This window comes from Phymastichus coffea, unplaced genomic scaffold (genome assembly GCF_024137745.1).
Source record: "Phymastichus coffea isolate CEN01 unplaced genomic scaffold, Cenicafe_Pcof_1.1 PCOF00170, whole genome shotgun sequence".
NCBI classification, from domain to species: Eukaryota; Metazoa; Arthropoda; class Insecta; order Hymenoptera; family Eulophidae; genus Phymastichus; species Phymastichus coffea.
The window spans coordinates 74,667-97,908 of NW_026706981.1; the positions used below are offsets into that span (position 1 = coordinate 74,667).

The 23,242-nt window shown below is 39.8% G+C and overlaps 5 protein-coding genes across 6 annotated transcripts; 1 reads left to right on the forward strand and 4 right to left on the reverse strand.

Moving 5' to 3' along the window:
• Positions 1 to 887: 887 nt before the first annotated feature.
• LOC131673186 (carboxypeptidase D-like) lies at positions 888 to 9,692 on the reverse strand. The gene is given in 18 exon segments (XM_058950992.1): positions 888 to 1,724; positions 1,784 to 1,957; positions 2,034 to 3,510; positions 3,575 to 3,719; positions 3,788 to 4,158; positions 4,221 to 4,395; positions 4,464 to 4,726; positions 4,809 to 4,883; positions 4,885 to 5,115; positions 5,117 to 5,290; positions 5,357 to 5,862; positions 7,422 to 7,519; positions 7,606 to 7,753; positions 7,820 to 7,995; positions 8,102 to 8,257; positions 8,323 to 8,564; positions 8,754 to 9,507; positions 9,561 to 9,692. Coding segments are annotated over 17 exon segments (5,013 nt in total). The 5' UTR covers positions 9,225 to 9,507; positions 9,561 to 9,692; the 3' UTR covers positions 888 to 1,593.
• Positions 9,693 to 10,808: 1,116 nt separating this feature from the next.
• LOC131673209 (regulator of telomere elongation helicase 1 homolog) lies at positions 10,809 to 18,136 on the forward strand. Of its 2 annotated transcripts, XM_058951032.1 has the most exons (13): positions 10,809 to 10,880; positions 14,327 to 14,438; positions 14,499 to 14,931; positions 15,004 to 15,259; positions 15,327 to 15,584; positions 15,655 to 15,959; positions 16,037 to 16,243; positions 16,302 to 16,464; positions 16,551 to 16,808; positions 16,878 to 17,117; positions 17,181 to 17,684; positions 17,755 to 17,902; positions 17,974 to 18,136. In XM_058951032.1, exons 2-13 carry the CDS (start codon positions 14,378 to 14,380, stop codon positions 18,054 to 18,056), a joined length of 2,916 nt encoding a protein of 971 aa, XP_058807015.1. In that variant the 5' UTR covers positions 10,809 to 10,880; positions 14,327 to 14,377; the 3' UTR covers positions 18,057 to 18,136. The 2 variants fall into 2 exon arrangements, with proteins under 2 accessions (XP_058807015.1, XP_058807014.1); XM_058951031.1 differs by lacking the exon at positions 10,809 to 10,880 and having other exon boundaries at positions 14,209 to 14,438.
• Positions 11,143 to 14,044, reverse strand: LOC131673210 (proline-, glutamic acid- and leucine-rich protein 1-like). The gene is made up of 7 exons (XM_058951033.1): positions 13,893 to 14,044; positions 13,430 to 13,822; positions 12,973 to 13,367; positions 12,699 to 12,893; positions 12,390 to 12,636; positions 12,113 to 12,286; positions 11,143 to 12,049 (listed from the first exon to the last, which is right to left on the reverse strand). The coding sequence occupies exons 1-7, from the start codon at positions 13,992 to 13,994 to the stop codon at positions 11,243 to 11,245; spliced, it is 2,313 nt and encodes a 770-aa protein (XP_058807016.1). The 5' UTR covers positions 13,995 to 14,044; the 3' UTR covers positions 11,143 to 11,242.
• A 205-nt stretch (positions 18,137 to 18,341) lies between the features above and the next one.
• LOC131673211 (dnaJ homolog subfamily B member 12) lies at positions 18,342 to 20,947 on the reverse strand. Its single transcript, XM_058951034.1, has 7 exons — positions 20,645 to 20,947; positions 20,109 to 20,262; positions 19,743 to 20,023; positions 19,508 to 19,641; positions 19,313 to 19,431; positions 19,080 to 19,243; positions 18,342 to 19,012 (listed from the first exon to the last, which is right to left on the reverse strand). The coding sequence occupies exons 1-7, from the start codon at positions 20,775 to 20,777 to the stop codon at positions 18,906 to 18,908; spliced, it is 1,092 nt and encodes a 363-aa protein (XP_058807017.1). The 5' UTR covers positions 20,778 to 20,947; the 3' UTR covers positions 18,342 to 18,905.
• A 130-nt stretch (positions 20,948 to 21,077) lies between these two features.
• Positions 21,078 to 22,721, reverse strand: LOC131673212 (dnaJ homolog subfamily B member 12-like). Its single transcript, XM_058951035.1, has 5 exons — positions 22,621 to 22,721; positions 21,832 to 21,910; positions 21,615 to 21,760; positions 21,450 to 21,554; positions 21,078 to 21,365 (listed from the first exon to the last, which is right to left on the reverse strand). Exons 2-5 carry the CDS (start codon positions 21,867 to 21,869, stop codon positions 21,238 to 21,240), a joined length of 417 nt encoding a protein of 138 aa, XP_058807018.1. The 5' UTR covers positions 21,870 to 21,910; positions 22,621 to 22,721; the 3' UTR covers positions 21,078 to 21,237.
• Between the last annotated feature and the right edge of the window lie 521 nt (positions 22,722 to 23,242).

The window sequence follows — 23,242 nt, forward strand, 5'->3', positions numbered from 1 at the left end:
TAAAAACTTATCGAGAACAGGAATCTTTTACATTAAATTTAGATGTATTTTTGGAAACGATTTTAAAAATTTTCTGCGCTTTGGCTATTCATAACATTTATGAAATATACATTAACTAATTCAAAGTTTCCCAATTTAAAACAGAGACTCAAAATAAATAAATGTTATCCGCTCAATTTTAAAAGCGGGTTAAAGCTTATATATTACGTGCAACGAATCATTAAAACTTTATGACAATAACTATCATTTTTACTGCGAAAGAAGCTTTTAATTTACGGTGTAGTACTATGATTATTGTAAATATTGTTTAATTTGTCGTACTCAGAGTCATCAACGCATGGTTTCTGTAAACTTTGCAATGATTAAATCCAGCAACGGTGCATAAATAGATAATTCTAGCATGACGAAAACCGTATAGTATTTATAATTGTAATCTATAGATGATACTCTCCCATTTCATCAATTTTCAGTTGTAAACTGATTTTCGCGTTTTTCTTTATTTTTTTTTTTTTGTTTTTGATTTTATGTTCAATGATTCGATTACATGTAGATAAAATAATAAAATATATGCAGTGATGCATACGATCAAACAATTTTGTATTTATGATTAATATGTATGATGCATTGCGTATGAAGTACAGTTATAAAGAGTATTAAATATAAGTACGTAGGCTTAACATTGTGAGTTTTCAGCAGAGTTTCATGTTGCATTTTTAAGCAGTCGATGTACAGTGCCTTTTATCGTATGCTACGTTTCTAAAGTAAAATATACTTGACTGGATTCGAAGCAAGATATCAACATATTTTGTATATTTTGTATCATTATTTATAGAATGGTTGAATAAAATATAAACCAAGTTATTTTTTAAAATAGTAGTTTCATTTATTTTTCCTTTCATGTTTCTTCTTATTGCAGTTATTTAGCATTGCAACAACAGGATAAATGCGTTGTTATTCTTAAAATACACATTTTGTAACCAGTATATTTATTGATCACAGTCGAGTTAGTTGGAAGTTTGTTGTATAACACTGAGATTAAAAATATATTTATAAAATCTTGGAATGATTGTAATTTTCAACGTGTGCATATTATTATGTATATATTTGTAAATATTTATAAAATTCAATATACTCTTATGTAGCGTGTAAAAAAGTTACTACAGATGTGAAGGTATAAAATGTAAATTATGAAATCCAACCGGTTGTCAGTGACATAAGTACATATAGATCTATGCAAATAATTATAGAAAGCTTGTAAATAGACCGTTCATCTTAGAATGTATGTATAGTTAAAAAACTTGATTGTAAATGTAGTTTTCAAGGCCTCACTGATTGTTTGACGCTTTCTTATTAATTTGAGAACAATCTTCTCTTTTTTCTTATTAATCTAACTTAATTATCAATTAGTTTCATTTCACTCGAGTTTTCTTATGTATATACAAAAGCTACTATTCGTGGGCATTGCATCAATTAGTCAAAATTAAACATGACTTAAACTTGATTTATAAAGTTTCCTTAGCTCGCAGTCTCACTGTTTCCATTCGAACGTCTGTACAATAAAGTTTGATCGTCGGGAAAGGGAACTTGTCTGAATTACTCGGAACTCCTGCTCTTCCATTCCCGATCCGGTTTTACAAACTCCAAATCGCTAGCCTCGTCGGAACTGGAGCTGGCGTCATCGAAGAAAGGCTTTGCGTCGACTTGGACGGTTTCTTTGTTGTACTCTGAAAGGAAGCGCGGATCGTGAACGCAACGTTGGTTTACGATCGAAATGGGAAATTACCTTTCACTGGTCGTTTGAATATTTCGACCTCTTTTTCGTCGTCGTCGAAAAAGGAGGTGCCCTCCCGCAGTAAGCTGAAAGCGTACGGCCGCCTGTCTTTGTCTTCGCTCTGCCTTGCCTGGCACTTGGAAATGACGAATGCACACATGGCTACGACGACCACGAGTATCGAGCCTGCGGTGCAGAGATATGAATGAAACACGCGCATTTGTAGGCACCGAACGGCGACAAGGGGGGGAGGGGGACTTGCCTGACAGAATGACAAAGAGCAGCCGAGGCATGCCCAGAATGCTCTCGTTCCGCGTCATCTTGAGCATGACTTTGGGCATGATTGCGCGATCGGTGACGTTGACGACCTGGGTGAGTCTGTGGTAGCCCGGAGCCTCGACGACGATCACATGGCTGCCGGGCGGCAGCATCAGCCAGTAGGCCCCGTTATCGCGGCTCTCGAGCCGATGGGCCGAGCGGTCGTGAGAGACGACGGCCCGCGGTATCGGCTCGCCCTTCTCGCTGACGACGAAGCCCTGCAGTCCCTTGTGGACCTCGGCGACGAGGCTGAGCAGGCTCCTCCGGTTGCTGTCCCAGGCCCGCTTGTCGTCGTCGGTGTTGCAGCACGCCAGGTAGACGTCCAGCGGCAGCGTGCCCGCCTTCAGGTACAGGTAGTCCACGAACGAGTTGTTCCGGCTGGCGCGCGCGGCCACGCCCGCGTGAGTGGTTCCGCTCTTCTCGAGCACGGCCTTGCTGTCGCACTTCCAATTGACGAGGCTCATCGTCGGGTGGTTCAGGGCGTAGGTCTCGGCGAGGTGCTGCAGCATGCCGTCGTCGTCGGTCCTGTAGGGTCTCGCGCGGTCCTTGCCGAGCTTGTCGCCGAACGGGATTTCCACGTGGAGCGAGCCGGTCTTCAGGTTGACCGTCACGACGGGCTTGATCGCCTGGAACCAGCGGCCGATCGTCATCGCGTTCGGGTGGTACCGCATCGCGCCCTCCTCGAGGGGAAACTGCTCGAGCGTCCTCTCGGGGACGTAGGCACAGGTCTCCGTCTCGTCCGAGTCGGGATCGAGATCGGGCACGACGAAGATGGACAGGTTCCTGAGGTAACTCGCGACTTGGTCCTCGACGCGGTACTCGGTCAGCAGGTACGTGGCCAGGTGGACGAGCACGCCGGACGTGGTGGGCGCTCCCTGGGCCAGCCCCGCGGAGAAAACGACGGACGGCTGCTCCACGGGATGGTCGGGATCCTGCTCGGAGTGAATCTCGAGCGCCAGCATCTTGTGGCCCTTGCTGCTTACCCCGATTTCGCGGAGAGTCGATGTTTTCGGGAACTTGCCGTTGAGCTCGTCCAGGACTTTGTTTATTCGGTCGGTACGCTGCCCGATGGCGATGGATTCGAGCGTCGACAGAACGACGTCCATCGTCGTCACTTGGTCGTCCGCGACCGTCAGCTGTACCGTCTCGTCTTGGTAGCCGAGGCAGCTGAACGTCGCGCTGTGAACGCCAGGGGGCAATATCGCCTTGAAGTAGGCCATGTTCTTCGTCACCCCGTAGAGCGCTCTTCCGATTTTCACTTTGGCGTTCCTCAAAGGCTTCCTGTCGGCGTCCATGACGCTGACTCGAACGCCGCTCGACAGGCGCCTGGCGAGGCTCCTCAGCGGCTCCAGAATCTCCCTCCAGATGCTCGGGATGGATTTGTCGTCCGGGTACTTGCAGCAGGACAGCGAGAAGCTCAGCTGAAATCGGAGAGGAGAGAGCGTTGAGCGCGGAAGCGAACCTCGCGGACAGGCGAGGACCGACCACTGGGATGTCGTATCGCCGGCTGATGAAGTCCTGGACTTTGCTCAGGTCCTCGCTGCGGGTGTTGTTGCAGCGCTCCTTGCGAGCGGACTTGCGGTAGTCGTCGACGAAGCCCTCGAGGAAGCCCGCCTTGTCACCGGCGTACCTGCGGCTCGTCGCAGAGGGCCGATCAGCGGGCGGTCGCGCGGCCGAGCGGCGCGCGGCGATACTCACGTGGCGTCCAGTCCGCGGCCGCCGCCGAACAGCACGAGCACGTCGTAGCCCTCGGTCCTCAGCATCTGCTCGAAGGCGTGCGTCACGAGGTCCAGTTCGGGCTGCTTGCGGTCCGGCTCGTACAGCTTGTCCACGACCTCGTCGCCGACCGAGGGCTCGCAGCGCGCCTCGACCTTGTCGAAGTGGGGGTCGACGCCCGGCAGGAAGTGCAGCGCGAGTCTGTCCAGCAGCCGCCGGACGGCCGCGTCCTCCGCGTCGCCCTTGAGCAGGTGGCGCGCGAAGCGCAGCAGGATCTCCCGGCCCACCGGCTGCGAGGCGAACAGGCCGCCGACGAGGGCCACGTGGAACTTGTCCTCGTCGCTGTCGCCGATCTGCGCGGGGCAGAGGCCCGGCCGGGTCAGAATCGCGCGACTCTCGGCTCGCCGCTACTCACGTTGCGCGCGATCTTCAGCGAGTGGAGGGCCGCGCTGACGGGCGAGTCGTCGGCCTTGAACTCGGCCAGCCGCTGCCTCTGCGCCGCCAGCACCATGAAGCTCTGGCTCAGCTCGCTGTTCTTCAAGTAGCCCTCCTTCAGGTTGGCCCGCAGATCGAAGTCGTGCAGGTGGACCCTGGCGGACGGAGAGAGGGAGAATGAGCGCGGCGTCCCGTCCCCGCTCGGCAGCCGAGCGGCGCTCACCAGTGGTAGGGGTCGTCGCGGACGAGGGTGAAGTCGAGCACCGTCTCGGCGTCGCCTAAGTCGCCCACCCGGGCCAGCTGCGCGAGGGGCTCGTAGTTGGGCGCGCTGGCGGTGAGGTTGTAGGCGCCGGGCGGCAGCAGGCGCCAGTAGTCGCCCGCGGCGCCGGCGTAGACGTCGTGCTCGCGGCCCTCCACGTGGATCCTGGCGTGCGCTATGGGGCCGCCGATGGACGAGCGCACCAGGCCGTGCACGCCGCGCCGCGACTGCAACCGACAAGCCCGGAGCTGAGACGGCCGCGAGGCGCGCGAGGGGCGCGAGGGGCGCGGGGAGGAGAGCGCGACCGACCGCCTCGACGAAGCGCAGCAGGGCCTCGCGATTGTCCCGCCAGTAGGCCCGCACGTCGCTGGCGTTGGGGAACTTTGGCGCAGCCCAGCTCGAGGGTGATCTCGAAGGCGCTGCCGTGCACGTAGTTGTAGTCCTGCATGCCGCCGGTGACCGGGTACCAGGCGGCGCCGTTGGTGATGCCGCGCGGGAACGCCTCGTCGAGCATGCCGCGCGGCCAGTGCGCGCCCGGCGGCGGCGCGCACGGCCGGCCCAGGTGCATCGTCGGATGGGCCTCCGAGTAGGCGAGCGCCAGCATGCGGAACACGGTCGTCGTCGGGGCTGGGGTTGGCCCGGGCGCGGCCCTCGCCCACCGACTTCGGGTTGTCGTCGTACGGGTAGTTGGCCACCAGCGCCCCGTTGTGCAGGTTGGCCGACAGCACGAACGGCAGCTCGGCGATCCACCTCATGACGGCCTGCGTCTCGGGCTCGCGCGCCACGTTGCCCTGCGACACCGAGAAGACCGCCTTACACCCGCGAGCCTTACGCCCTCCGCGGCCCGCGCGCTCAACCTCGCTCTGCTCGTACTGGTCGGGGAAGTTGCGGTTGAGGTCCACGTCGTGCGCGTTGCCGCGGCCCAGCAGGCCGTCGTAATCGCCCTCCCTGGCCTTCTCGTAGCCGTCGGGGTTCATGCTCGGCATGAGGTGCAGCCTGACGCGGTCGACGATGGCGCTGGCCCGCCGGTCCAGCTGGTAGTTCTCGCAGAGGTAGCGCGCCAGCAGCAGCAGCAGCTCGCGGCCCACCACCTCGTTGCCGTGCATGTTGGCCACCAGCTTGACCTCGGGCTTGTCGGGCGCGTGCTCGCCCGGCCGGCTCGTCACCTCGATCACGTACAGCTCGCGACCCTGCACCGACTTGCCCACGCTGTACAGCCGCGCCCTGTCCGGGTAGTTGGCGCTCAGCTGCTTCAGGTAGGCCTCCATCGCCGTGTAGTTGTGGTGGCCGAACTCCGGGTGCGTGTAGAAGCCGTCCTGGTCGCGCGGGCGCATCGTCTTGGTCACCCGGTGCGCCTCGCCTGCTACGTTTCGTGCCAGACCATTAGCTGTCCCGCGGACCGCGACGTCGAAGGCTCCGTTTTTTCGCGCCCGAGCGACTGGCCGCCGCCGATCGCGAGCGTCCGCGTGACGGACGGACGGACGGACGGACGGACGGACGGCGCAAACGAAACGAAAGAACGATGCTCGTCAGCGCTGACCAAGCAACGAACAAATAAACACAAGGTAGGAGAGCAAAGAAATTAATAGCGATCGAATTCATAATGCACTCGATATTTGCGGAGGATTGAGGATTCTTGGTCGCTGCATATTGAGAAAAACACACGGTCCACATCAAATATAATTCTTTATTTTTATATTTCACTATACAGTACATGTTTTCATTTTCAATGAATTTCTATATTCGAAGTACATGTCATTCGATAACGAAAAATATTTATTCGATTCTCATGTTCATTCGTAGCAAACAATAAATAGTGTAAATAAAATTAAATAAAAATAAAAAAGAGAAAACTATAAAAACCAACATTCAACGAAATTACTTTAATCGGTAAAATATTACGCCATCTATATCGTTCTATTAAATATCAATTGGTTCTATAGTATAGAAATATTCGGATTTCTTTTCATGAAATGAATCTGTTCACTTATCAACTATAATTGCACAGTCACGGGGAAATTAGAAAAAATAATCACATTTAACTGACCTAGCTATATTCAATAAATATACCTCAATAAAGATATTGCAAATGGTATTTAAAAATCTAAAAATTAACAGATCTAAAAATATATCTGGGTTTTTTTTTCAATTTGATATCGAATCAGTACGTTTCTATAATGTCAAAAGATTTGTTCGTATATATCAGCCTCAAGCTGAAAAAATAATTTCTTTTTTTCTAACAATTTTAAATGCGCGCGTACGCGCGTGTGTATACACACACACACACACGCGCGCGCGCGCGCATACACATACACATATGTTGTAACATCCGGCAGATCTATGAATGATTTATATAAATTATCCGATAGTTTTTTTAGCGATCGGACTTGTAATTTGACGTTTGTTCCATTAGTTGAAAAACCGCCTCGAGGCTGATTGACCTCACTTCTTTTTATTCTCTCTACCTTGTGTTTACATTCTACGTATCAATTAGCGTTAAATAAGCACGTTACATAGATAAAAATAAAATGGATTATTTATCCAATATACCACTAATAGTGTTTTAAATATTATAATAAATTAAGTACTACAAACTGAGAAACTTTTATGATTTTTTAAATTCATAAATAATGACGCATACGTATCTTCATGAAAATACTGATTAATTTAGATTGCTTTGGGTATTGATATTGATAATTAAATTGAAATGGATGCCTTTTAAAGTCCAAATTTTAAATAGGTCTTCAGACTTTTATACGTAAAATAGGAAAAAAATGGTAGAGGCGTTTTATAAAATAAATTGGCTTCGTTCTTCGAGCTACCACCATTATTTCTTTTGGTAATAGGGATGGATGAATCTCTTCGGCGGTGGAAAGCGGTTCAAAAATGGTGATACTTCGTAATAATAATTGTCAAAATTACCTTGTTGATCGCGATACGGTAGTTTTGTCAAGACAAAATTTACAATTTCAGCATTGCCTTTTTTCACAGTTACTCGTTGTGGTTCACTTGGAGCATAACTGTAAAAACACATTTAAATTTTATGAATTTAATTGAGACATTAAGTAATTCATTGATTAGATATTGTTGTATGAAAAGAACTAACCCCCAGGCTGAAGCATATACAGTGTATGTTCCAGGCAAAAGTAAACGCCAATACTCCCCTCGGTTTGTGCTTGTAATATTTTTAGATATTCCAACCACAACAATGTCAGCATCTGGTACTGGATTTCCTTCAAGATCAGTCACTAGGCCTAATATTCATTATTATTAGTTTTGAACTATGAAGTATCAAGCCATTCAATTCAATAGATATATACCTTTAATTCCAATGTGGGCTTGTTCGAGGTACTTTAGGAGAGATTCTTTGTTTGTACGCCAATATCCTGGTAATAGAGTAGCAAATGGATATTTACAGCAACTCAACTCAAATGTTACTTCAAATGCATTAGAACGAGCATAATTGAAATCTTGCATGCCTCCTGTTACTTTGTACCTATCGTTGGATAACAATAATATTTATTTAAAAAATTGAAATAATAAAAACAAGTATATATAAAAGAGTAAACGTTTCGGATTAGACAAAGTTTATGCAAAGTTACCATTGAGCTCCATTGGTAATACCACCACTGAATGTCTCAGATGGACAGGTATTTCCAGCCCTCATAGCTGGATTATTGTCAGCGTAAGTATGAGCAAGATGTTTGAATACCCTGTCATCGGGAGACTTGCTTTCTTCGCAACAGTCATTGACGATTCTGAAAAGGAAATCTATAAGCTCAAAAATGCATAGCACCAAAATATGCTAATGTTCTGATCATACCCAGAATCAAATGGATAACTTGCTACAACAGCACCACCATGAAAATTGGCAGATAAAACGAATGGATGAGTTACAATCCATTGCATCATAGCCACGGTTTCAGCTTGTCTTCCCTGGATAAGCTTTCCACCCTTGATGTGATTGATTCTAGGATCAAACTGGTCTGGGAAATTTCTATTGAGGTCCACATGGTTGGCATTCTCACGACCAGTGTAATTTTCTAGAGAGTTGCACATACCCTCCTAAACAAACAAGCAAAGTCGAAATCAAAGCATTAGCCGAAAATAAAAAAAAAAAGTAAACGCAATATATCAGTCAGAGACGAAAAAAAAGCACATATGGCAATTTTCGCGTCGGAAAGTAGATAAGAGATTTTCTGCGCTACGAGCGCAACGTTGATCGGGGAATTACTCTAATGAACGTCAGCTCACCCTTGATTTTTCAAAGCCATCTGGATTGAGCGACGGCATGATGAAGATGTCCGTGCCGTTGACAAGTCGGGTGACACGCGGATCCTTGCCGTAGTTATAGAGCAGATACTTGGCCAAATATACCATGAGCTCTCGTCCAACGGGTTCGTCTCCGTGCATGTTGGCCACGTATTTGACCATGGGTTTGCCAAGCTCCCTTTCGTGCACATTGTTGCTGATCTCCAGCACCAACAGATCGCGACCCTCTACCGACTTGCCGATCGACTGCACCTTGGCCAGGTTGGGGAACTGCTCGCTGAGATTCTTGAAGAGCTCTTGAAGCTCATGGTAGTGCGTGTAATGCGGCACGACGAAGTCCTCAATAGGGCCCCCGTTGCCGCTACCACCGCTTGGCGAGGTCCAACGTGGTGAGTACGCGTCGCTGGCTACGATGACGCACGCGGCCACCGTAAAAACTGCTACGAGACCCATCTCGCTGATCTTCAAACTTTGTCTCCTTTCGACCTTTCTCTCGCTCTCTTCGAAAAAAAAAAAATGGAAACCCTCTGGCGCGCGCGACTTTGTGTTCAGAGCAGCATCCTGAGGTGCGTCGTCAACACTGGTCTTCTAATTGATGATGCTGCTACTGCTGCGCGACGACGACGACTAACAGTAAACGCGAGCTGGCATCAGCTCGGCTCTGTGCTGCGCGATCACTGATGACGTCTACACGGAGAGGCGTGATGGAGGGGTGCAGCTAACCTCCGCTACAACACTTTCACGCAAACTCGTGACTAGCGTTCTACCGTCAGCTCTTTTAATACCTACCTGCAACACTGGATCAATAGCCTCTCGCCCGTATTTTTAAGATCAGCGCGATTTATTTGGCGGAAAGCTGTTTTTCAGAGAGTCCAGTCTGACTTTTCATATAGCAGTTGTAATCTATAATTTGTTCATTCTTTGTATACTTTTATGATCACCATCGGAGTATTAATATAGTTGTTTTATCTTGGCAGCCAAATACCGTTGAAACTTTTTACAGTTTCGATTTTTTTTGAGTCAGTTAACGACTCTGCTTTCACTACCGTTATGTCTTTAACACGATGATGAGTTTTCTTTCAATGGAACATGTATTCGTCATTCACGCTTAGATATGTTATTAATTACGAAGTAATAATAATAAGTTATCAGTCAGTCTATAATCTAAGTGAAGCCATAAAAATTTTATAAAAGAACATTATTTTTTATGCATATAATTAACCATTTAAGATTTTCTATTAGTACGTGCATTTCAACAGCCTATATAATTCTTCATTGTAAAGATACGTAGGTTTAGTAAACGCATTCTTTTGGTTTAATTCATTGCCGTTTTCATCTAGATATTATAAAATAAAAAGCGCTCCATTTAGACGTGTTTCTTTTTTCGAAACCGTGAAATCCGACAGGAAGCTCGCAAGTTTCATGAAATCAAGTGCGTATATGCAATAATCCAACCAGGATACACATAGTTTTGACGATTGACGTCAGTTTGTGTCAGCTACGCAGAACTATAATAAGGTAGACAGACAGGAGCCGTCCGTCGCTCGCGCGAGGATCAAATTGATTTTTCGCACGTACTTTCTATGGGGGGAATCACGCTCCGCTCGTCGCACTGTTTGCTTTCTCATTATATTGTACGTGCGATCGCGACCAGCCACTTCCCACCGGGGAATTTCGCTTTTGACGGGCCACACAGTGGCTTTCGTTTATACGTGTGAGCGAAACGCGCTTCGTTCGCATGTACTCTACGCCGCGCACTCTTTGACGTTCAAAATCCATTTCCGAATCGTTTTAACGCACACAAACGTGCCGAATAAAGTTCGCGTTGCTCGCGTTCGGCTGCCGTCGCACTCGCCGTTCATTACGAGCGCGCGTGTATTTATTGATCGAACTGCTTAAATTACAATGCCACGTTCCTCGTGTTTACCCCTCTATATTTAGCGTTCGTCATCAAAACAAAACGCTTGCTTTGGCGAGCAGAGTCGCGCATTGTCGTGCATATATGTAGTTCACGATCAATGTCACGGTCTGCGAGAGGAGAAAACGAGGAGAAAATGAAAGCGGTGAATTTTTACTTCTCCGCATTTTTCACCCGTCGTCGCGCGGCGGGTAATTATTTGTATACGTACCAGGACAAAACCTGTCTATGTTTTCAACTCGTGCAACAATTAAAATTGCAAAACTTTAATGTCGTTCGAACAGTATTAGATTTAACTTTCTCTTTTTAGTTGCCTCTATACTGTCGACAATGTTTGCGATCTGCTTTTTACTGATCTAATGAGAAGTTTCGACGATATTTGTACTGTCCAAACGATATTTGTAGTTTTAATTGAATAATCGTATCGATAATGTGCTGTGCCAACAAGTTTTAATGCGTTTAGTTTTCATATTACGAAAATACTTTATTTTTACAAAATTTAATAACCGATAACATACGAAAAAAATATCCACTCGATTGCTACTTGTTAATTTTATGAAATTGGCTCATCACAGAACGACATTAGCATATCATCATCTGTTTCAAGTTTCTCATTGACATTTGCAGCTTTCAAACTGACGTTTGTTGAATCGGGCGGCTCACTGGAAATTCTATTGATTGGAATTTTCTTTGTTGCTGAAGCATCTATTTGGGACTTTTCAGTCGATGTCGAGATTTCAATATTTGAAATTTCATTTTCTATCGTTAATTGCTGAACAAACGTTGCATCAGTAGATTCCTGTTCGCTAGCTTCCTGTCGTTTAAGCAATTCAGATGAATCGCCAATGTCGTCTTTGGATACTGGATGGCATCGTGGCACACCGGAAAACAGATCCGTTGCATCGGTAGATTCTTGTTGGCTGGCTCTCTGTCGTTTTGACGGTTCCGCCGAATCGCCAACGTCGTCTTTCGATACTTCATGGCACCGCTTCATATGAGAAGAAAAAATGAGATTTTCGTGTTGAACGACTTCCATTGGTGAGGAAGGTCGCGAAAAAACCTGAGGTTCGTATACTGGAAGCATCAATGAAGGTGAAGAAGGATAAATTATGTGACGCAACATGGCAAAACCGAGTTTTGCCTCTTCTCTTATATCTGGATCTGCCTGTTGCATAGCTTCTCCAAACATCTTTATAGCAATTGCGGTAGGCGGAGGGGTTGAAACGTGTATAAATAGACCTAATACTTGAAGAGTTTTCATTAGTTGAAGTCGGTACTCTGTATTTTCTAAAGACACCGGGAAATATTCTTTCTTGGTATATTGTTCGCACAATAATAACACTGTTGCATTTCGAATTTCCTAGGATTGGACAAATTTTCAATTAATTATTGTTCGAGTTTATTATCTTCTAGAAACACTTACGATGTAAAATGATTGTTTTAAAAAGACATTTGCATTTGACACAATAGCTTGCGTGGTCGACAAAACTTGGGAGCACAATTCCATATCGGAATAAAGCGATATTTCTGAATCTTTATTACTTGTAGTTTGCGTGCTTTTTGAGTTTTGAGTCTTCGATTTTCGTTTAGTGCCTTTCTGTGTCAGATAATAATACAATCCAATAATTAACAAATCTTCTACCATAACGTAATGCTACTTAAGCTTTCATAATTATTATAATAGTAAAAAAAGATATTACATTTGAAGTCAATACAATGCTTTTCTTGCTGGGCGGCGATAGGTCATTGAGTATGTGCGGCAAAAATTCGTCAGCTACTAATTGAAATCCTGATAAAGTTCCTGCTTGCTTTAACCATGTTGTTAAAGTTTTGTATGCCAATATTCTAATGTCTTTGAAGCGTTTGTAGCATTTCTGTGTCCATTCCAGAGTTTGCACTATTAATCTTTGAATAGTCAAAGCAAAGGGCAGCAATTCTTGTTGGAAACTGCAATAAAAAAATTAATAATTATCAAGAAAAACTAGTTAAATCTATTCAAAATATTTTACCACAATATCAAATCTCCAAGAACATTGAGCAAGCTAATGTGGAATGCAGGCAAAATTGATATTAAAAACTCTCTTTTCCTATCTTCGTTATTGTCATTTTCTTGTAAATTAGCAGGAGTTATTGCCAAGCCTTTACAAATCACTTGGAGTATAAGATTTGGTAATACATATTTCTTTCTTCCATTTCCGCCAATTCTAGAATGAAAATGTAATAAATAAATAAATAAATAAATAGTTGTATGACAATAGCTGCAAGATAATTTAAAATCCTTACTTTAACAGCGTTGATAAGTAGATACATATGTTGGTAAATCTATTTTGAGCAGCTCGAAAGTAATCAATCAAATTATGTCGAGATAATTCACTTAATTCTAAATTAATGATTTTAGTATTATTTTGAGTTACATTAGGAAATTCTACAGACACTGATATTAAGTCTTGAAATAATTCATCCATCAACATACATAAATTATGGCATAAATCAATTTGATGAGAAACATGGCAACTTGCAAAGACATTGTCAGGAAATATAATTGGTTCATTTTTAGGCAAATTGTTGAATGAACGCTCAAGTGCTCTTACTAATAGCGTATAACATTTTGCACCAGTGATTATTATATCATCATTAATATCATCAATACATGCAGTAATAATTTTGTTGTAATGTCCCTAAAATTACAAAAATTAGGTTAACATACTAACGATGAAGATATTTCTTGCTGTTATTTTACCTGCAACCGTGCACATGATTCTGGATAGTGGTAAAGCAAAACTATGAGTAAATTGAGCAGTGCTCCATCGTTATCCTGATCATATCGTTGAACTAAAATTTTAATGATGAGCTTGACATTGTTTATAGAAACATTTTTGTCAAGTTCAGGTATCTTTTTGCATTTTGCAACCAGTGCTCCTGTAGTTTGGCAAACTATTTCAATTGAACTAGCATGTGCATTATTCAAAATCTGTGTAACTTTGGAAATCCAGCGAGGAAAATTGTTAACCAAAGAATCTTTAGATATTCTAGGCAAAAACTGATACAATAAATTTAAACCCTGTAGATGACTTTCTGCACGTTCGAGCTTTGTATTAATTGCTGCAACAACATTTTTCTCCAACACATCAGTCTAAAAAAAACCGATATTTGCATTCCGCGAAAAATTATCTCTTTATCAAATAATAAATAGGACTAATTACCTTATCAACATCACTTCCTAGTGAATCTTCATGAGTGATTACGCTTTCAAGTAAATCGCAATTTTTTATTCGGCGATTACAAAGCTCCAGCATTATGTCCATGTTTGAATATAACCTATACAGACAAGGATAACATCAATTAAATGCCCCGCTTGATGGGAGCTGCGCAGAACTACGCGGAAAGCCACGTGCAAACCGTCACATTACCATTATGACAAGTATGATATGAGACTACTTGTATACAGCCGAATGATGAATGAACAAGCGCGAACGCAAATAAAATATTTCCCGCCAAATAGATGTAATCTTGCGGATGCGGTTTCGTATTACATTCTATTCGTGTTTTGTTGTTGTGATTTCGTTATCAACAATAAATTTTATTAAATTCATCGTGTTACTACTATACATTTGCGATGACGGAAATTACTTTGAAGGGAGTTACTGTGCAATTCCCTTTCAAACCCTATCAAGTTCAAGAAGATTATATGGCAAAAGTTATTGAATGTTTACAAGATGGGAAAAATGGAGTTTTAGAGTCACCTACAGGTAAGTTCTAAATATTAACTCCAGTTAAAGTATTTCACGATTTTATGAATTTTACATTAGGTACTGGAAAAACATTAAGTTTACTTTGCTCATCATTGGCTTGGCTCATTGTCAAAAAAGCTCAAATACAATCTCAAGCGCTATCAATGGGAGCTTTAGATCAGTTGAGTGGTGGTTCTGATTTTGCTGAACAATTTTCAAAAAATTTAGACAAAGGAGGAGGCAAAGCTTTGGTCCAAACACAAAATACTTTTGGATGGTCTATGCCAAAAATTATTTATGCGTCAAGAACTCATTCCCAACTATCTCAGGCTATGCAAGAATTGAAACGATCTGCATATAAACACGTCAATGTAACAGTTCTTGGTTCAAGAGATCAACTTTGCATTCATCCAGAAGTGGCAAAAGAAACCAATAGTGCTACTAAAATTCATATGTGTCAAGCTAAAATAAAAGCAAGAACTTGTTACTATTATAATAATGTTGAAGCAAGGTATTAATTATCTCATTGTATTTTAATAAATTCTCGTATTTGAAAAAATAAAAAATAATTGATTATCTGCAGGAAAGATGATCCAACTATAAGGCAAAATATTTTGGATATTGAAGATTTGGTAAAGACTGGCCAAAAATTGAAATGTTGTCCATATTACCTGACTAGGGAATTGAAACAAAGTGCTGATATTATATTTATGCCATACAATTATATTTTAGATCCTAAGACTAGGAAAAATCAAAGTATTGAAATTCAAAACAATGTTGTTTTGCTGGACGAAGCACACAATGTTGAAAAGATATGTGAAGAAGCAACTTCTTTGCAGGTCAATTGATAATAAAACATAGTCAATATTAACTTATCCAATATATGACACTATAAATTGTTTATAGATTAGTAGTACAGATATTGCAGTTTGTATAGATGAAATAACAGCTGTTATGAAAGACATGATCGATGAAACAAATGAACAGAATGATTTTGAAACTCCAAATGCTGTACAAAAGGATTTTACAGCTGAAGATTTATGTAATTTAAAAGCCATGTTTTTAGAAGTAGAAAAAGCTATAGATGCTATTGTTATAACAAGAACTGACGAAGGTGAAACGTTTTCCGGTGGTTATATTTTTGACTTACTGGAAAAAGCTGATGTAAGTAACCCAAGATTAGCTCAAAAGTATTTAATTGTTTATTTTCTTTAATGTAAAATAATATTTTTAGATATCACATGGAAAGTCACAACTTATATGTGACAAGTTGGATAAAATTATTCTTTATTTAACAACTGTTAATACATCTTCATTTATTAGAAAAGGGAATGCTCTTCAAAAGTTTTGTGATTTACTGCGTGTAGTATTTGTAGGAGCAAATTCTCAAAACTATAGAGAAAGAGTTAAAAGATGTTACAAAGTTTACATTCAAGTTGAGCAGCCTAAAAAAAGTTCAAAAAATGTTTGGGAAACCAAAAAAATTACAAAGTCAGATGGGAAATTAATTAGTTATTGGTGTTTCAGTCCTGGATTTGGGTAATTTGTTGAATGAAAAGTAGACTGTGCATAATTATTTTTTTTAATTTTATTTTTTTACTTTTCATATGTTCCAGCATGCAACAAATATTGGATCAAGGTGTTCGTTCAGTTGTTTTAACCAGTGGTACCTTGTCACCATTGAAACCATTTATATCTGAAATTGGAATTGACATTGCTGTACAATTGGAAAACCCTCACATAGTAACAGAGAAACAAATTTGTGTTGGCATTATAAGTGCTGGTCATGATGGTTATACTTTAAATTCTTCATACAATACAAGGTATTCTTGTTTAATCAATTAGCTCTAAATATGTTTTAATTTATTGAATTTATTTTAGAAATGATCCAAAATACATTGGATCTCTTGGAGAGACTATAAAAATTTTGAGTAGTATTTTACCACATGGACTATTGATTTTCTTTCCATCATATCCAATTATGAGGACTTGTCAAGAAGAATGGCAGAAAACGGGAAAATGGACGCAAATAGAAAATAAAAAAGTACTAATCGTTAAATATGATATCATTTTGTATCTACAAATTGAATACGATAATTAAGTTCTAATATTAATTTCTTTTTTCAAAAGCCTATCTTTGTGGAACCTCAATCCAAAGATGGGTTTAACAGTATTATTAATGAGTATTACAACAAAATTAACGATCCTCACCATAAAGGAGCAATTTTTATGGCAGTTTGTAGAGGAAAAGTAAGCGAAGGTTTAGATTTTGCTAATGCCAATGGAAGAGCAGTTATAATTACTGGATTACCATTCCCTCCTCTGAAAGATCCTCGAGTTATATTAAAACAACGTTATTTGGAAGAAAACAAAGCATTAGGAAAAATTGTAAATTTATTAAATAAAAATTTCTACATATAATTTTTTTAACTTTGCAATTTAAATCTTCAATTTCAGAGTTTAACAGGACAACAGTGGTATCAATTGGAAGCTTCAAGAGCTGTGAATCAAGCTATAGGCCGTATAATTCGTCATAAGAATGATTATGGAGCTATACTACTTTGTGACTGTCGTTTCGATAATCCATCTTTTAAGCAACAATTATCAGCTTGGATTAGACCACGTATAAAAAAATTTCCAAATTTCAAAACTGTAATCAAAGACTTGCAAATATTTTTCAAATACGCTCAAACAAATGTAAGTAGCCGATTCAACGTCATTTTACAATTTTAATCTACGTTAACTTAGCGCAATTTTTAGTTGCCTCAGCCGTCAGGTAGTACTATTGATATATCAGATTTGTCTTTACCAGCGGTTCCAGCTCAGTTTGATACTAGTGGAGTTCGCCGACGTCAAATGAATGCTAAAGTTAATGAGACAGCATCTCAAAATGAAAATGGAAATTTCGATATTAGTAGTTACTATAGATGCGAATCTCATCAATGTGTTGAAAAATCTATTAGTCAAAATAATAGTTTTGCTTCCTTACTGGAAGCTAAACCAAAACCTATTATTAATTTTAGTATCTGCAAGCCACCGAAGACAATTTCTAGTGTACTGCTTGATGTTGCAAGTTCAAATGAACCTAGCATAAAGCGTAGAAAATTAAAAATTAAGCCAGTGAACTTTCACTCAGATGAATCAGCCATTCCGTCAACGTCTACGTTAACTAATACACATGAACTGTTTGGTCACAACAATTCTGGACAAGCTGTAAATAGTGTGATTCCAAAAAAGGAACAAGCTGCACAGTATGTAAAAGAGGTAATGATGATTCTTTTTCAATTTATTTGAATAAACTGTATTTTTAATAACAAAAATCGTATACTTTCAGGTAAAAAAATCATTATCAAAAGAAACATTTAAAACTTTCAAAACCATAGTTAGTGAGTATCAAACTGGCGATAGTAACGTAACCAAATTATTAATAAAATTGGAGAAAATTTTCATTGAAAATCACAAATTAAAGCACTTACTAATCGGTAAATTGTAATCTTATTGGTCTAATTAGATATTATAAACTGTGCCAATGACATAATTTTAATTATTTCAGGTTTCAAGACATTTTTAAAACCAGATCACTTGGAGCCCTTCGATGAACACGTAAAATTAATGCAAGATTCAAACATTTGGTAAAATTTATTTTTCAATCATTCTCGCAAAATTGTTGATATTCTGAAAAATCAGTATTTTGTATGATAAGAAATTTATAGATGTACAGTCATGTTAATAGTATTGCTTTGAATAAAGAAATTTTATAATTTTTTTTAATTCACTGATTACTTCATCTCAATTTACAAATAAATCCAAATTTAGGTACACTTAGAGTAAATATTATACACGTTTATTTAATAATAATTCATTTAATCTTTGCTTTCAATAAACAACAATACATCATCTTTAAACAGCAAGAAAGTTTATAAATAAATTAAATAAGATTGGATAAGACAAATTGCACTAAAATACTGTATTTACAAAATGATTGTTTAGCAAAATCATCTCTTTCACTTGAATAATATTCAGTAACTATTCACGATTCTCTTTGCCCTTATACTCAATAAAATGAATTCGATTACCAGTTTCAAAAATGGACTTTAAAATTTGCATCATTACACATAGGTATTAATGAAAGAAATTCATACGTCAGAAGTTGATTGGAAAAATAATATTTTGTTAACGCCAATTCAATGAAATTACTGTAATTACAACATACACTGCAAGCATTGCACATTGAAATAATGTATTTTTTAAAAAAGGTCCTAAGGTTTATCCGCTGTGAATCTATTTTACAAGCTAATTTGAACAAAATTACTTTAAAAGAAAAAGAAAATCTACAAATGTTATTTAAGATATGAAATGCGAAAACCAGATTATGCTTATTGAACAAAAATTTACCTTGTTCAAAAGTGACCATTTTATATACTTACAATTCATGTTTCAAATTTTATTTAAACTTAAAAATTATATTTAAGTCTTTTTTCACTATCATTGCATTTCTTGAAGCTTTTTACATGAAGGCATTTCTATATTTCTAGCTCGCTGAAATTGTTCCTGATCTCCGAAACTTCTTGCTTTCCACATCATTGATTCTCCTAAAAAAACCAATAACGATTACGTTTGCTCTTTTAAATGAAGATAATGAATAGATTATATTCTTACGATAATTTCTTTCTCTAAAGCAAGAATGCCGTAAGAAATTCATGTATTCTTCTTCGACAGAATGTTCAAGGCGTCTTAAATTATCTTTATACTCTGTTTGAAAGTTGTCCTTTACATAGTATGGTACTTTCAGATTTTGAGTAATTCTTTGTGTTGAATATTTACTGAAATGGCAAATTTTTATTGTAATGATAAATGAATTTTTTAAAAGATCAAGGAAAATGGGTACTTACGAACTTTGGTGTAAACTATAAACTGGATCAGAGATATAAAAACTGCTCATCATTGTCAATACTATTAGTAATAGTACAGGTAACATTTGAAGGAATGTAGTGTAACCATTTGCTTGTTGCTAAATCACAGATTAATATTTATATAATTAGTATAAGCAAATATGTAAACAAATAGGTAATATTAAGTATTCCTACTTGAGAATGAGTATGCTGAGCATGTTGAGCTTCATTTTGTCTCATCCACCTACCACCACCTCTGCGCATATAAAATTCTTGTTGAGGGAAACCACCAAAGAACATATTAAATAGTTCTTCAGCTGTAATATCAGCTAGAATGATAAATTGAAATAAGCCAATTGAAAATTGAATTTAGTATGCTAATACATAATGTAAATTTCAATACACATTTTGCAATGAGTTCAGGACCTACCTTCAAAGCCTCGTGTATAACTATACTGTGTATGTGTGTGCCTTGAACTACTGATTCTTTCTTCATCTGAACCATACATATCATATTGCTTTCTTTTTTCAACATCAGTTAGAACAGCTACAGCATTGCCTATAGCTTTAAATGCCTCTGCAGCTCCAGGTGCTTTATTTTTATCTGGATGCAATTGTAATGCTAATTTTTTGTATGCTTTCTTAATCTCACTGTCAGTAGCATCTTTATTAATTCCTAAAATTTCGTAATAATCTTTACATTTTTTTATCCTGAAAAGACAAAGCATATGTTCAGATTGGTCAATTTTACACTCTAGTTAATTGGTTACAAACTCTTGATGAAATAATAATTTACCTCCTGACATGCTCGATTTGTTCTTCTGTGTAGTTAATGGTGGTTTGAACTTGTGGCCCATTTGCTTTTGAGGTAGTTTGTCTTTTTCTAACCTCTGCTTCAGGTTCTGATTTACCAGTTTGTTTTGACATTAATGTGACTGTTATTAACAAATCTGTAATGGCACAATGAAAATTAGACACTGTCACTAATAAATACTTCGTGTAAAATCAATCAATTGTGTGCTTTTGGTAATTTCTATAAACGCCGATTGATTTTTTATTGATAAACCAATCAGCTGACATGTATAAAAAATGTCATTGAAGGAATAATAATGTATATACACACCAAAGAACATTCAACTTAGAAATTTGATTTTGCTCGATACGAATTATTCTATTACGAACAATAGGTCAAAAAATTCTAAAAATAACAAAATTCGACAACTACTATTTCTCGAAAGCGAAATAGGTAAAACTTATGTAAATAAATTATCTTAATACATTTTTATGTGTAGATTGCAAGATGCGAATGTTTTGAAATTACAGAGTACTCACCTTCGGCTTTCTTCGTGGGGAATAGCCTCTGGGCTTTTTTAAGGAATTTTTCCGCGTCGTCGAACCTCTTTTCGCGAACGTATCTCTCGGCGAGGTCTATGCACCTCTCGGCCTCGTCCTTGTTGCTGTCCATTATCGCGTTAGTCGAGTATCACATGTAAAACACCAAACGACGGTATCACGCGGACAGTCAAGTAGAAAAAAAGTGCACACACGGGTCCCGTGACGAGGCAGAATAGTAAATAATCCACAAATGGCGAGAAAAGCGTAACAACGACGGGACGACCGCGACCACCACCATCAGACTATATGTGCAGTACAGATATAGATAAATAACACTAGCGTGCTGCATTACGTCACGAGAGAGGGGAGAATATTCATATCTGACGTGGACGACAAACTCTGGTTCAGCTTTAAGGCTTACTCTTATTTTATTGGCGTTAAATGAGTAAAACATACGTTTGATAATATAAAATCCTCTTTATTGACTAGACAATAAAAGTTAATTGTTTTTCAGTTAATAATATAAAATAGAGAGACAAATAAAACAGACTGAAGTCTGAGTTTCACTGAAGTGAAGGTTTTAATTTTTTTTATCTGGTATATTTTGATTCATCCTTCTTTGGACTTTTAATCCAGCCGTACAAAGCCCACAAACCTGCTGCAATACCTACAAAACTGGCTAACCCAGCTCCCATCAAGATTGCATCGATAGCATCATCTTCGAAAAATGAAAAATATTTTCATTTATGCCAATACCAAACTAATCATACAAATGAACAAATAAAAATAAATCATAGAGTACCTGACAGATTCAATTGATCCAACTTTAGTCCTCCAAATTTCAAACTTCGATCATATTGTTTTCTTTTCTCTTCATCTAATAATATTGCTGTAGCTATACGTACATCTGCAAGAATTTAAATGCATTTAAAGAAAATTATGATAAACTCTAAATTTCATTACCGACTTTGGAAAGCTTTTTTTGCATTTGGACAATTGTTTTTGTCTGGATGAACTTGAAGTGCTAATTGACGATGAGCAGCTTTAATATCTTTATTTGTTGCATTCTGTGGTATATTCAATATTTCGTAATAATTCGTTGTTTCCAAGATTCTATAAATAAAAAATCATATTAATAACAGAAGTATGATGCATTTTACTAGACAATCAAAATTGAAAGTTACTTGTTAACAATAGCTACATTCTTTTCCGTATAACTCATTGTTGTTGAAGCTAGGTGGGCGTTTCCAAAAAAGGTTGACACTTTAAAAAATAAATAAATTGACACATGAGCCATTGCGCAACCACTGTGCGCAGACCAGTTCTAGGGATTTATGAGGGGCGCGTATTTTCGAAAGAACAAAAAAGAATAATAAACTATTAAATAAACTATACCAGCCTAAAATACAAACAAACGTATGTGAAATCAAGAGAAAATTAATATTTATTGTTTCAATAACCAACAATCTTCAGGAGCTGCAAAAGGTAGATGATGTGCAGGAAAAGGAGGCAGAGGTGGTCATGGTATAAATGGAAGAGAGCGAAGAAGACGATAGTAATATTATAATCTTATTATTCCAATATACAAATAAACTATTTAAGAGTCTTTGTTCTGTCGTTTTTTAAATGTGAAAAATATTGAAGTTTACACTAAATAATAAATTCGATTTACAATCATACAAGTTATTTTGAAAAACAACTTTTTTCTACTTCGTTTTTCATGTATTGAAATAAAACGCACGATCCGCCAACATAGAAAAAGAAAATAAAATAACATAAGGCGAGCAGATATGTTACGAAGAGATGCAGCGTGTGCAGGCACTCACGAAAACAGCAAAAAATACGCATTCTCTTTGTCATCGCTACAAAAAGTAGCTTGACGATCTGACTACGTTTAACTAAAATATGATGCTTAAAATATTTTTAAGAATAATTCTGCTGAATTTTTGAGGAATATAAAAAATTTGACTCACAGTTTGATGTCGAAATAGTTCAGACAAGCAAATGATGCAAACTTAAAAACGCACAAGTATTTTTAGCTACGAGGCGATCTTTAGCTCGTACAACGCCAGGCGGCCAGGACAGCTTGAGTTCCGTTGCGACGTTACATGTTTGTGTATGCGTATGAGTACGCGTATGGTTATGCGAACGAGGCTCATGATGGCGCTAATCGACCGAAAAATTCCTATCCGCGTTTCAAAGGTTTGTCCCTCGTCGCGGTATTCCTAGTCATCTTTTTTCCGATAATGGGACGAATTTTGTGGGGGCAAATAGGGAACTCCAAGAACTCTACGATCTATTCGAACGATCAGAGGTCCAGAAGGAGATTGGGGAACATTTTATTGCTATACGTATCCAATGGCACTTCAATCCCCCACTATCGCCGCATTTTGGAGGACTTTGGGAAGCAACCGTCAAAAGCTTCAAGCATCATTTAAAGCGGATTCTCAATCAGCAAGTTACGTACGAACAACTTGAAACTCTCCTCATCGAGATCGAAGCGATCTTAAATTCTCGCCCCTTATGTGCGTTGTCCTCAGATCCCAACGACCCTTTAGCTGTAACCCCAGCCCATTTATTAATAGAACGTCCATT

What these genes read in the sequence shown, in the direction of transcription:
- LOC131673210 (XM_058951033.1), bottom strand. Translation starts at nt 13,994, where the DNA reads ATGGACATAATGCTGGAGCTTTGTAATCGCCGAATAAAAAATTGCGAT. An exon ending in TACTTATCAACGCTGTTAAA is followed by an intron (nt 12,894 to 12,972) that starts GTAAGGATTTTA and finishes TTTTCATTCTAG; the next exon opens with AATTGGCGGAAATGGAAGAA. An exon ending in TAAAACAATCATTTTACATC is followed by an intron (nt 12,050 to 12,112) that starts GTAAGTGTTTCT and finishes GTCCAATCCTAG; the next exon opens with GAAATTCGAAATGCAACAGT.
- LOC131673209 (XM_058951031.1), top strand. Translation starts at nt 14,306, where the DNA reads ATGACGGAAATTACTTTGAAGGGAGTTACTGTGCAATTCCCTTTCAAA. An exon ending in AAGAAGCAACTTCTTTGCAG is followed by an intron (nt 15,260 to 15,326) that starts GTCAATTGATAA and finishes AATTGTTTATAG; the next exon opens with ATTAGTAGTACAGATATTGC. An exon ending in AATTCTTCATACAATACAAG is followed by an intron (nt 16,244 to 16,301) that starts GTATTCTTGTTT and finishes AATTTATTTTAG; the next exon opens with AAATGATCCAAAATACATTG.
- LOC131673211 (XM_058951034.1), bottom strand. Translation starts at nt 20,777, where the DNA reads ATGGACAGCAACAAGGACGAGGCCGAGAGGTGCATAGACCTCGCCGAG. An exon ending in CTCAGCATACTCATTCTCAA is followed by an intron (nt 19,432 to 19,507) that starts GTAGGAATACTT and finishes TCTGTGATTTAG; the next exon opens with CAACAAGCAAATGGTTACAC. An exon ending in CTTTAGAGAAAGAAATTATC is followed by an intron (nt 19,013 to 19,079) that starts GTAAGAATATAA and finishes TGGTTTTTTTAG; the next exon opens with GAGAATCAATGATGTGGAAA.
- LOC131673212 (XM_058951035.1), bottom strand. Translation starts at nt 21,869, where the DNA reads ATGAGTTATACGGAAAAGAATGTAGCTATTGTTAACAA. An exon ending in AATGTAGCTATTGTTAACAA is followed by an intron (nt 21,761 to 21,831) that starts GTAACTTTCAAT and finishes TTTTATTTATAG; the next exon opens with AATCTTGGAAACAACGAATT. An exon ending in TGCAAAAAAAGCTTTCCAAA is followed by an intron (nt 21,555 to 21,614) that starts GTCGGTAATGAA and finishes AAATTCTTGCAG; the next exon opens with ATGTACGTATAGCTACAGCA.